General features: G+C 40.1%; 1 protein-coding gene across 1 annotated transcript; it reads right to left on the bottom strand.

Annotated features, from left to right (window-relative positions):
* Positions 1-961: 961 nt before the first annotated feature.
* On the bottom strand, positions 962-12,230 carry ccnf (cyclin F). Its single transcript, XM_044180261.1, has 17 exons — positions 11,946-12,230; positions 10,934-11,088; positions 10,662-10,768; positions 10,503-10,570; positions 10,072-10,268; positions 9,624-9,677; positions 9,108-9,212; positions 8,748-8,825; positions 8,076-8,230; positions 7,694-7,858; positions 7,274-7,397; positions 7,012-7,192; positions 6,748-6,835; positions 5,071-5,170; positions 4,789-4,919; positions 3,351-3,529; positions 962-2,962 (listed from the first exon to the last, which is right to left on the bottom strand). The coding sequence occupies exons 1-17, from the start codon at positions 11,956-11,958 to the stop codon at positions 2,523-2,525; spliced, it is 2,340 nt and encodes a 779-aa protein (XP_044036196.1). The 5' UTR covers positions 11,959-12,230; the 3' UTR covers positions 962-2,522.
* Between the last annotated feature and the right edge of the window lie 1,699 nt (positions 12,231-13,929).

Below are 13,929 nucleotides of genomic sequence, written 5' to 3' on the forward strand. Positions count from 1 at the left end.
AGCTGCTTTACATTAATAAAAGCAGGGGAAACACAAAAAAACCGGTGGACAACATAATAAGCAGAGTACAACGGCTAAGATTAAACCGTACTGAGCGTAGTAACGTAAAATAATAATGTAAGGCTTTAATAATAATATATCATAGCTTTATACAGTGTGATGGAGTTACGTTACACAATTTCACTCATATATGCAGTGCATTTCAATAAAAAATTTAACCGTTTCATAATTACAGTACAACTGCGTTTTTGGAGATGTGAATTAAATATTTGATTTGTAATTGTGATGTTTCAGCGGAGCGGTGAGTGTGTAATTGTGCACTACTTACGCATTCAGGCGGTCTGCAATACTTTGCCACGCTTTTTCTCTTTGCTTTATCACTGTGGCGGTGTTGCCTTTCTTCTTAATTATATCTTTTACCTCCTCGTATGCCTCCATGAGGATTTGTGCTTCCGACGGGGAAAAGTACGCGGCTCTAGTTGCCATGGTAAATCAGTTAATCTGTGATCTGTGGCGGGGTCTATTTGAGTGAGCCGTGAGCGCGCACCTATCCAGGATTGGTTTCACCTGGCTTAATGAATCCGTGTCTGCTCATCCTGGCTTGGTCTTTGTGCAACCAATTAAGCCTGGACGCACATGTTTTGGCTTTATTGAGCTCAGCTGAGTCATTTATCCCGGATGTCTTAATTCTACTTTTGTGCAACAGGACACTGGTCATGAAATAACCTTCAGAACACACACTGTTGAATGACTGGGAGACAAAATCTGAATAGTGCAATTGTTATTCCTAAACTGGATTTTGTATCATGTATCCGTTGTTCTGTGTCTGTCTTTGACATCATTTTTGTAACCAATGTAATGGTGTGCTTAGCCAGGTCTCCCTCAAAAGAGATTTTAATCTCAAGGGACGTCCTGGTAAAAAACAACAACAAAAACAAAAAACAAAAACAAAACAGGACACTTGCATGATGGCTTATTTTATTTGAACTCAATACAAAATTACATATTCATATCACAGCTCGATTGAGAAAACACTGTACTGGAGAAAAACAGTTTCACAAAGAAAACTTTTTGGAATGAAGCAAAAACTATTTCAAGTAGTGGCATGTTCTTTGTTTTTCTCCATTTATACATATAATATTATGTACATTTATGAAACACAGGAGATAACCAGTCTGGTGTAACAGTTTAAAATGTATTTATAGTCAGTCACAATCATTTAGACATTACGTACTCGGTGTCCTGAATGAGGCATACAGTACTTTCAAAACCCCATCAAGTAATTCTCCTTTTGTGTATGAACTTCCCTTTCGCTCCAAGGAGGCAAAGCAAAGCCATTCAAAAATACTTTAGTATTGATTGTTCAAGCATGGAAATGGTTACATTTCATTGAATTGCACTCCTTCTGTGATGATAAAAGTGCTAGACCTAATTCAGATGGGAGCAAAAGTTGGTAAAGTACAACTTATCAGCATGTTAGAGTTTCATGTTGCATTGAGTGCCTCATTACAGCTGAATAGTTAATGACTGTGCAGCACTAAACATCTGGATGATAGCTGGATGAGTATCGTACAAAGCTCCAGCTAGTGGTTCTTGGTTAGTATCAGCACACCATATTGAACATATAGTGTGTCAATATCTCAACAGTTAACATCGTAATGTCTATCTGCTGGGATTAGTGTGCTATATAGGTCTTTTAAGTAATATTGATCAGCACAACTAGTGTATATGTACAAGACTCTAGAAGATGCAGACTACTAAAAGACTCATTTCACAGCTCTGTTTCTATTTAAGTACATGCCCCTGAAAACACAAATGACACCACTACAGTACCTTTGGCAAACATACATAGAACTAAGGACAAAACTGAACAAGTGAAATTCATACAATCTTTTTTTTTTTTTTAAGGCTTCGGATGCAGACATTTCCATCAACTAGATGACAGTAGGAATCTATTGATGACATTCACCAAATACAAGAGATTCTTGTACAGACAGTGCACATCAGAAACTATGATAACCAAAACAATAAAAAGACAGCTATGTTTAAAGGTTTTTCCACAATATGATCTTAACAATGAACACTTTTTTCCCTTCCAAAACAAGTCCATGAGGTTTCATTTCTTTTACAACTATCTAATGTGATCTGAGATAGGTTGTTGTAGGCTTTAAAACAACAGAAATTGTACCAGGGTCCTGAGGAAAGTCAGGTCATGTTCCAGTGGTTTCAGAGCTGACTGCGAGTCTTGGTTTATGGGAGGTATTTTATTGTGGCATGCCTGTAAACATGTAAATGTAATGTAATGTAATAAGAAAGGCAAGTTTCTAGGTAATTCATATTATGAATTCATATTTGTTTTCTCTTACTCGTCCTTAAGCTCAAAGTCTCTTGATCTTTTGGAAATTGACGAATCAGTGCAGACTGACAGGAGTGAGGAACAGCATTGAGAACAAAGTGCCAGAGGACAATAACTGAGCAGGTGGGTCTGTGAACAGCCTGAGGCCAGTCGAACAACCACCAGTCTATAGGCTCAGAAACCCTGCATTGTCTCCTTCCCATGACTCCTCTTCTCTTTCCACCTCACCCCCACTATGAGCTGCTGAGTTTTTCCTCTTCACTTGTTTGCTGGAAGTGCCCCGGGGCCTCTGCATGGGCACCAAAAGGCGGAAGCCTGGCTGGGCATTAGCGGAGGCTGGGCCCAGGGAAGTAGTAATGGTCTTGAATGTGCAAGGCATAAGAGAGGAGGAGCATGTGGATGAGGGGCTGACACTCTGGATGGTGGAGTATCCTGAACTGTGAAGGTCTGTAGAGAAGGAAAGGGGTTCCTGGCCTTGGCAATCCTTTCCTTCCTCCTTCCTTTCCGCTTCACAGAAGCTGTCTTCATCACTGGAGAGAGCTCTGCAGTGCTCTAGTCTTTTGTCTTCTTCAGTCAGCAAGTGCAGTTTGATGGACATCATAGAAGCTATTGAAAGAGAAGAAGTGGTGTCAGAATTTATCACAGTGAATCATCATCAAGAAAAGTTTACACACACACACACACACACTACAGACCCCAACACACTCTGTACAGCTACTATCATCCATCCACATTTGTCCGTGACAGTAAGCATAATGCATAATATGAAGGCCTAAATGTATGTGCTGATTTATTATGCTGGATATTTCAATTGCTGAGTAATCTCTACTCACATAATCTCCTACGGGAAGACTAACTCATGCATTATTCTCCTCTATATATGGATAAGTTGATTGATATGCTTTAGAGGAGAAACAGCTTTGAGACTCTACTAGTAATCACGCTGGAATTAATGTGCCCTGCCCCTTTTCCCCATCTCTTTCTCAACACTCACAATCACTGTCTTTCTCTCCCTCACTCTCCTCCTCCTGGTCCCCCTCATAACCAGAACTAGAAGTGTCCAGGCTCCAGTCCAGGATGTCACCCAGCAGCATCTCCTCCTGATTGGACAGCTCTGCCGTGGGCGTGGTCACAAAGCCAGCTCTGTGGGCCTGCATGGCATCATCGCGTCTCCTTGGGAGAAAGTGGATAAGGCAGTGTGTTAAAGTGAGTCACTGGAGCATATCACAGATGGCACAAACAAACACCTTCTGGACAAGACAGTTCACAAGCAAGGAGAGAGGCGGGGGCACTGGTCATTTTGCTGTCAGTGAGTAGTTTCTCATAACTGAATTCTTTGCATGGCTTTATAGTCCTAGGTTGTATTGATTTGCAAAGCATTATATAAATATAATCAAAATATTGTGATATGAGAAATTTTCGTCTGGGATGTTGGTTATTGTAATACTGTCATATATAGTAACTTTAAATGGTGGCTTTAATGATCAATTGATAACATTTTCTGAAATCATTTGACTGTTCATGCATGTTGGGCCAACACAAGCCTTTAGACCAGCTTCATTACTCCTTGATTCTACAAGTCTCTGAAACACCATTCTACCAAAAGATATTCCCTTATACAATGTTTTGATGATGGTGGTGGTGAAGAGCTCTGTCTGACAATTTGGTCCAAAATGTCCCATAGGTGTTCCATTAGGTTCAGATCTGATGACTGCTAGAGCCATAGCGTATGATTCAATCAATCATTCTCACATTCATTAAACCACTGAGTGACTTTTCGCGCCCTGTAAGGAAGCAACTTTATGTTTCCCCATATATTTATTACAGTTATTCCTTGTATATACTGTATATCACATTGTCATCAAGACAGTAAGACAACAATACTGCTACATTTTATTTTGTCCACATTGCCCAGCTCAAACAAAAGATTCTCCATACTTATACATGGGCTGGACACAAAAACATGAACATTTGCACAATCAAATGCAATCCAGTACATTAGCCCCACAATAAATAAATGCTAATATTGTGTCCCTCCACACAGCCCAGGCCCGTATTGTAAAAGAGAGTGCCAACTCTGATAACTCATGGCTAAATGAAGTTGAAAATATTGGATAACACCATAAAATAGTGGGTTGACCCAATACCATTAGCAAGCCCAGTAAGCTTGAGAGTGCTCACAGCTAGACTATGTAATGTAAAGAAATACAGAAAAATGTAAATGGGGCCCATAAAACGTTCTAGGGGGCAGAAAGTCGTGTTGCATTATGCACTACACTGCGCAAGTGTTCATAGTTGTCCACCATTGCATGACATGTCTTTGCATGAATATTTGGTTTATATTTAAATGTCTCTTAGAGTCATTTACTATTTTTTTAATATCAGCCATAATGTGTTGTAATGGGGAACTTGTGTGTTGGTAACTGGCTTACCTCTTGGTGCTGGATGGAGAAGCGAGGAAGGTGTGGATGTCTGATGGTTGACCAGTGGGACTGGGAGGCTCCATCTGAGGCTCCACCTCAGGAATCTCCAAGATCTGACACAGCTCTTTAAAGTCCATCACCTTGTAGAGGCCATGAAATAATATCAGTGACCAGTTTCAGAGATTCAGAGAACCAATTAGAGACATGCTGTACAATTTAGAAATGTTTGTCTTTAAAAAGTCTAGTAGAGAGAAGACGTTTCCTATACCTGCAATAAAAAAATAAAAGTACCTTTTCTTTGCTGATGTGCTGGTAGGCCTCATCTTCAAACCGTTGCTTAACACCAGTAAGAGACACGTGCCTGTAATCTTTGGGAACATCTTGACTGAAACTGAGGGGGAAAGAGACAAGAAAAAGTACTGAGTTTGATCCACTTTGCTTGCTGCATCTCTATAATCAACTCTTGGGGACAAATCTCGTTACTTGTCCATTTGAGAATTACAGTTTGTCGATACAATGCTCACCTATCAAAGTGACTCACCCTGAGGCACGTTTCTGTGACTCAATTGATGATTCACTGATGGTTACACACACACACACATCTACAGTCCAAATGCCTCCTACAGTCTTTTATGACTCTGCAGCTCTCTCTGGGCTTTAAAAGCTCAATGGCCATCCATTTTCTTGGTCAACAGACATTTTAAACAATCTTATATCTAATCAATGTGGCTAAATGAGTATGCTGAAAACAGCCAGACACATCACCAATCAAATTTTGCCATTTGTGTTCCCCTTCCAGAATACAGTCATCGAAAAGCTGCTGTACAGTAAATTAATGGTTGAATAAATGAAAATAATTACCAATACTTAAGTCTGTAAGTATTTGTTTTTATTATTAAGTTGTATCCACAGTGGATACCTTAGGTTATTAAACAGTGCTGGTGTCATTACTCAACAGAGGACACAGTGTGGTTTGTTAAACCATGCTCACAAAACATGTTTTATTTATCAGAACACTTGTTCAGTTGTTTTATTAGTATTTCTAGCTCACCATCATCTTCCTTTCCCTGCTGTGAAAGAAAGAAACTACATATAGAAATCAATGCAAAATACAAAGAGGGCATAACAACTTTCCTTGGCAACAAGGGCAATTGACTTTTCTATAGACTGTATGGATGATATCAGAGCAAACTTTTGATTGCCAAGGGTTTTACAATAACAACCACTTCAGTACACAACTACATTTCAGGAGTCCTGAATATGCAGCTAATGGACCTATAATCTACAAAAGAAACTCACAGTACGAGTGAATAACTCCCAGTGGCGTGCAGAGGTGTGTTTGGTCAAATGCCATTTTGAAAAAAATGCATAGAATTTCTTTGTGCTTGACAGCCTTTAGAAATTGAACAAATAAGCAAGCTGGATAATGCTATGGTTTAGCAAGAACTGTGCTGCTTACGAGTAAACAACTGAGAAACATAATGCGCCAATCAGAACCTATTTCATTTGCTGACCTGGCTATTCAAATGTGTAGCTACAGGAGGGCAGGTGGCAAACAAACTGTGTGTGTGTATATATATATATATATATATATATATGACCACTTCAAAAACCTATTTTTTTAACTGATTACATTCAGCACTAGGAGAGACTCATCCTGCTAAGGTCACAACAGATTAAGTGTATTTTAGGATGCTTTTTAAGATTAGATACAACTCCTATGATGGCCCTCCTTCTTCTAAGGTCATGATAACACTGATTTAATTCTTATTAGAACTGATCTCTTCACTTGAACTCAACTTATGAAAAAGAAAAGGCTTAAGTGTGCTCTGTTTCGTAGATGCACAGGGATGTCTCTATGTCTGAATGTGACCTAACAGACTGGGTGATCATACAGGAGGAGGAGGATGAGAGAAATGAATTGCTTGGCTACCATTCCAGTCAAAACATACACTGTGAGAAGCTTACCACTTGACGTAGAGCAGCACAGAAAGGGAGACGAGGTCTTGCTTGGAGAAGCCTGTGTAGTCAACCAACTGGCTGGGCCAGAGGGGAGCTGAAGAGAGGGAGACCGCAGACATAAGTCAAGGTAAGCATAAACTTAACACTCAACAAAAGCTGTAAATTCTATTTGTTTGAAAAGACTATTTGTATTAAGTGTCAGTGTTAACAGGGTGATACGATGCGTCTATTTAAACTGGCATGTTGTACGTGTATGTCAGTGAGTGTTACCATAGTGGTGTAGTGCTCGTGTAAGCAGCAATGCAGCACAGGCCAGTTTGGCAGGCGGTGGCGTGGCAAGAGCAGAGTAGAGCAGCGACAGCTCACAGATGTAACTGAACAGGTGAGTGGTCCGCCTCTCCAGAGGGAGCAGAGACAGCAGCACCTCCCCGTAGTCCAGCAGTGTGGGACTCTGAGGGGAAATTCCCACAAAAATCATTCATTGGCACTTACATATTCTACACTACATGAGAAGGATATTTTTTGTACTCACCCTGATCTTTCCCTCCAGCACAGAGACAACCTCCCCCATCATTCGAACCAGGTCCTCATATTTGTAAGTGTTGTCTGTGAGCCAGACAGCTTCACGTATGGTCAGGATTTCTTTACTGATATAGCTGAAAAGAACCAAACATTGTCCTATAAGTTCAAAAAGAAAGCATTTTATGTTGTGTTTATTCAAAACAAAATACAAATGTGGATCATTATTTTTCTCTTCGAAACCAATCATAAAATATATTAAACTTCCCCAAAAGAGCCTCAACATCTGCCAACCTCAAAGCTGGTTTCCCTACATGATCCCCAGAACTTTATTCTGCATTTATGTTTTATGTATGTAACTGTGTTACAACATTTACATTAAAAAAGGAAAACTTATGAGCATATCAGGGAACAGGCATGCGTGCATTCTCACCGTGTACAAACTACCATGCAGGCGATTCCCAATAACTGGAGGCGAGCTTTGGGGACAGAGCGCAGAGCGAGGTAGCGGTCCACACAACCCACTGTCACATGCAGCGCCAGGCTGGAGAAATCCTTCATGGTGGTCACCTCCACAAGCCAGTCCACCAGGATGTATCTGAAGAGGCAGAAAGAGAGGGAGACATGTAGAAATTGAAGATCTTTTTATTTATTTATTTATCAATAATAATAATAATAATAATAATAATAAACTAAGATGATCAAAACAGTGAGTCATTACAATGAGTTTAACAGGAACATTCAATTGTCTAGAAAGATATTATTCACAAACAGACTGTAATCATGCCAGTAATATCATTATGAAGTTTCTGTACCTCATGGTGTCCTTGATGCCTCGTCTGAGGATGCCCTGAGCGCAGCGTCGCGATGCTGGATTAGAGGAACTGAAGAGTTGAGCCACTAAGTCAGAGCAAGCTTTTGACTCCAAACCCAGTGGATTCCCACTGCTGCACACCTTGGCCAGGGAGAGCTGAGGAAAGAAAAGACAATGTGTTAAATGTTTCAGAAAGGCTTAAAATGGCTTGACAGCTTGTTGAATTGGGTCACACTGAAAAGACAACAATAAGGTTGAGTACTGCAGTAGTTTGCTGCTATAATTACAGAGCTTGTGATTCTGATGAGTCATATTTTTGTGATTTAGTGGTGCAGCTTGGGCAAAGCTTTAAAAAGGCAATGAAAAAAACTAAATACTGAGTCAACAACGGTCAAGCCCTCTTGACACTGCCTGATAGGGCTTCAATAAGAACTTCCAACTCTGGACAAATGGAGTGGGAAATGAAAATGAGAAACGAAACAAAAACATGACAGATGAAAAGCTGTCAAAAGATGAACACTTGACTTATTTTGTATTATTAGTCAGTCAACAACAGAGGGACAATAAAGCTGCAGACTGACAATGAAGGTCATCACATGACTGAAAATGCACAAAAACACATTAAATCAACTGCTGCATCAATTTGCCATTTTTTCTGCCATGAATCACACACCTGTGCCTCCCAGCAGCCTTTACCAGCATAGTCCCTAAGGGTTCGGATACACTGGAGGTACCTGCCTGGATCTGCCATCTGAAATTCAAATATGAAAAAAAATATTATGTTTTGTCTGACCACATTGTTCAGTTAATAAACTCACAAGATGTGTTTTGACACACAATAAAACATTTAAACTGTCGATTTAGCTCATCTTCAATTGTTTTAATCAACTTGAGTGCATGTATGTACTAAACTATGAACACATGCGCCATTGTTCGCGTTTGGCATGGAGAAACTGTACAGTAGTGTAAATCAATAAGGTCAACATATCCAAGAATAACTAATTAGAAAACTGAATGAGAGATTTAGACTCACAGCTGCTTTCTGGTTGTGCTCCCACAACAGGTAGGAGCTCTGTAGACAGCCAGCCTGTGACGACTCCTCCAGCATAGAAATGGCATCTTGACGTCTTTCATTCTCCTGGAAAAGGTAACATTGTTCCAATTGTGAATGACAGATCTTACTAAGCAAATTGACAAAGTGTTCTGTTCCTAGACACTGACAAAGTAGTCAAACACTGTCTTGTCTACACATAAATGCTTGTGTGTTATGATCCTGAAAAACAAACCAGAGTTCTATGTAAGCAGCGTGAAATCATTTGTCACACTATTAAATAAAGCACACCAGAACAGTGAGTAAGAACAATCAACAGGGACTGTAAAGCAACAGCTGTGTTATGTGAAGAGAAAACAATTATCGAATCTGTGCTGTTAATGACTAGTCGGACAGCCCCCCATGACTGCAGCACAAAGCTAATAGAAACTGGGCTAACCACACCCAGAAAGAGACAGAGGCGGTCAGATTCAGATTCAGTATCACTTTCACACTCACTTCAAACAGCTGCAGAACTCTGGCCAAACAATGCAGCAAGGGCCCTTTCTTCTCCTGTAGGGGAAAGAGAAAAATAAATTGATGAACACTTGCACACACTCACATTACGCTCTAAACTTTTGCCATTTCTATGAAATAATCCATGTAGACGTTAGTTTGCCACTATCAAAATAATGAAATTTGCTGTTGCAAGGCTTCAGAATTTTATTTGACATTTGTCAGAAGAAATTAGGAATCTGCATAACTCTGCTAAAGCATTCACATTAATTATATTCTCATTGACCTCAAATGCGCATGTATAACAGAAAATGAAAGATTTAGGAGCATCATCAGCACTAATCCATTGTTGACACAAGCTAGAAACAAAAGTAGCTTAATTTTCCCATCGAGGTTAGTTAATAAGGAAGCACATTTGGCTGCCCTCTAAAATGGCAGTAGCAAAACCTACCACGTTGCTGTCACACTCAGCCTTGAGATGGTCAAACACCACGGCCTTGCAGCAGCTGCCGGTGCGCGACCATGGTGGACGGATGAACACCCAGATGAAGGGATACGCCGCGGGAGAGCGCAGGCTCTCTGCCAGGCTGAAGAAGTGAGAGGCCTTGCGACCACATACATCCGCTCGCCCCTCATCACTCAACAATGCTGGTGGAGAGAAACAATGCACAAGTGAAGAGCTGTAATTCCTTATAGAACTCATCAAAGACGGTTTTAAGTCCCCTGATTTCATTTGACCTTTATTTAACCAGGATGCTCTTGTAAGATAGGTGTTACATGTTAAACACAGAACCAACGAATATAAGTAAAGGAGGAAAAACATAAATGGCACGCCTATCCTCAATGAATGGTTGAATTAGGGAGTTGTGGAGTTTAACTTACGTCCTTCATTGTACAAATAAGCAATCCCTAGCTTCACAGCAGCTTCAAAATTCCCTTTCTCAGCAGCTCTGAAAGAAGAGAGATGTTTCAGGTAAAGTCTCATACAGAAGAAAAACAATACATTAGTGAGTTGTTTTTATTTGACAGAAATGACTGTACCTTTCAAATAGCCATAAGGTATTGGTCGATGGCCACGTGTCCCTGAAACTGACCCTGGCCCATACACTCGAGTGGTTGTCAACAATGTCCCGCAGCTGGGAGTGAACCTGTAACAGATGTCAAGACAATTAGTCCCTCAACAAGAGAGACATCTGACCCATCAAATCTGGTGGTCAAAAGATGCCGGAGCCAGAACAAATCGGAGATGACATGGCACACGCATGCTAGAGGTTGTGTAGTAGTGTTACAGTGTGTACAGTATGTTTACTCACCGCTCTGACAGACAGCAGGTCCTCAGCAGAGAGGCACTGGAGCACACAGAGGAGGACCTCCTCAGGTAGAGACAGCAAAGTTAGGGCTGGTGTTCGCTTACGGACCCGCTTCCGTGCCGGAACCGAGTAGCATTTTGAACAATGGCAATGGACTACTGAAAGAAAAAAATAGTCAAGAGTTAGACAATTCATACATTTTAAAAAGAAGTTTCCCATTCTTTAGCATGGTTCTCATATTCAGTGCAAGAAGCAGCATAGTGGTAAACACATTTAAAGTGCACACACACCCCAAATCACCCAAAAGCATTTCACATCTTAGTGCAGGGCCGACTAATTCTCACGTTAATGTCAAACAAATATTTGCACTTAATTTAAAACAGGCCAGTGGCCGGTTAATGTGTTAGCTGGTACACCAAGGTGAAGGTTATGGCTCCACATTCAAAACGCCTAACGTTAAGGCATCTCCTGGTGGTCTAGTCAAACCCTCTGTTTGAATGCGAAAATGTTTAAATTCATGGAAAGGCGGTTATCTAAAAAGTATTAAAATAAGCACACCTACAACCTCATATAATCAAGTTTTGTAAGCATTAAAAGCTATTTAACGATGGTGAACTGAGTATCTGACTGAGAAAGTCAAACCAAGTGAGCGCCCAAATTTCCCTCCTGAGGTTCAAATAAAGTTACAACTTACGTTAAATTACGACTAGATTTCATAAAGTTTAAGATTACATTATAGTTTTTAAATTAGAACAAACGCGTAAAATGCCAGAGAGGAGACACGTTTTATACAAATATTACCAGCATTAACCCATTTGAAAATACAGCAACTTAAGTTACAGGAAGAATCCATGACTACCCCGGTTAACGTTTGTGTAGGCTAGGAGCTAACGTAATTACCAGTGCTAACTCTGTCAAATTGCAATAATTTAACGCACACTCACAAACACTCGCTTTAATTTAAGTTATCGCCATATTTATCTTAGTATGAGCTAGTTTATTTTAAGTTACTTACCTCCTGCTTTCATTGCAAGTAGTGATCTCTCCTCAAACAGCGATGCCTGTAGCTACAGCACTGAGCAGCGATTTAAATGTTGCGGCGAACTCGCTAATATATTATACACATTCAAACTTGCAGACTATTTCACCAGAAAATAAGACATACAGTGTTACAATGCTCACTGCCTATGTGGTGCTGTAGTAATTGACTAATATCTTAACAAGTTCTTAGCTCTTGACTGAATTCAAATTCAAGCACGCGTCCTTACTTGTTGGACCCGCCCCAAAGCTACTCTAGGACCGCCCGCGCTCACCGTTTAAACTCTACATTCAATCTGATTGGTCGGGCGTGGTGACGCCCCTCAACCACATAGTAGCTCTTTGATTGGTCAGCGAGAAGAACGATAGCCCCGATTGGCCAGATTTTATAAACTGTAAAATATCAGAAGATCATTGGACAACGTCACGCAATTTCGAAGTACGCGCTCGCCAGTAAATGTATATGATTGGTTGACCTGATTATGAAGCACGTCCACAGACCCACCTACTTCCTGTAGCTTGTGGGAAATGTAGTTGAGCAGAAAATGCCGTTTAAAGGTACCCTGTTTAAAGAGACAGGCGCACAGTCAGCGCCAGAGTAGATTTTGTATGATGCCAGTACCGAATTAATTCCCGCAACAAGCAGAAGGAGTGCTTTGAACACCGGGTTCTTGTGCCACATTTATAGTTAAAACTGATGTCTTGTGTCTGTCCTGGGCACACTGTGGGATAGTAAATGTTTGATGAAAAAACAATAAATTGTTTGCTCTTGAAGCATGTATTATTGTTTTTTTATCTGTTTTGGCCTAACCAACACACAAACATTTAATAAAATCACAAAATTTTGCTTTTTATTTATTCTTTGAACAATCATAATTTCTGTAAATCGAAAAATCGTCCCAATGTCTATCTGTATTGGCTCAGCATGATTAAAAAGTAAAGAGTAGGAAAGAAAATTGTAATCTCATGCCAATTGTACACTAACATTTGCAGACTGAGTCACAGGACATAGAAGCAGGGAAGTGCATATTCAGTTGCTATGATGCTAGTAGGATTATAGGTTAATCAAAGAGAAATCCAAAGTAAACCTAAGCATGTGTGAGCAATGGTTTAGCACAAAGAATGAAAACGCTGGTGGAGCAAACAAGATTATTGATGTGTTCCTTGTAATCGAGCACAATAAGAAATCATCATGTTGATTACCTTGTCCTTTTACACATCACATACACAGACACACACCCATACAAAACTTATTAATTCATCAATATTTGTTTGACCGAGCAGAGATGTAAATGAAGAAAGCAACAGAGTGGTTTGTCCTCTGACGTAGTTGAAATTGTGCTGGATCCCCATTGTGAATAAATTGACTGCCCTCTTGGCTGAATAGTGTCCTCTTGATTGCCGGTCTTTTGAAGAGGGTCATAAAGGAGCAGAGTACACTACCAGTAGTAATCATTTGTTAATTTCAGGCTCACTATTGATCTGCACATCACCTGCTCACCCAGTCTCATCATAACCTACAAGAGCTGATGTTCAACAGTAACTCTACCACTCAATAGTTGCCTTTAAGAAGAATAGAAAAGGCTTTTGTAAGTTTAAAACAAACAATTTTTAATATCATTTATATACATTCAAAAAGCATGAGGCAAGTCAAGTGAGAAATTCTCTGTATTTTCTGTATCTGTAACTCTTCTATAAAACTGAATTATACATGTGTTGGTGAATAAAGAAAATTATTCATTGAGGCATGCAATTCTTGCTGCATTTCATTCTGGAGGTGTTGTATGATCTAATTATCGTGTAGATGGGTGACCTCGGACGGGGCAGGGGCTGTGACATCCTCAATTGGATGCAGCCACTGTTTCCATAGAAACTCAACCCATCTCAACCATTTTCTCAGTAAAACACAAAGTGACCAGTAATGGCTTGGGAAAAGCAATCTGGTGGTGCTTTTAACCTAA

The sequence above is a fragment of the Siniperca chuatsi genome, linkage group LG21 (genome assembly GCF_020085105.1).
Source record: "Siniperca chuatsi isolate FFG_IHB_CAS linkage group LG21, ASM2008510v1, whole genome shotgun sequence".
Taxonomy (NCBI): Eukaryota; Metazoa; Chordata; class Actinopteri; order Centrarchiformes; family Sinipercidae; genus Siniperca; species Siniperca chuatsi.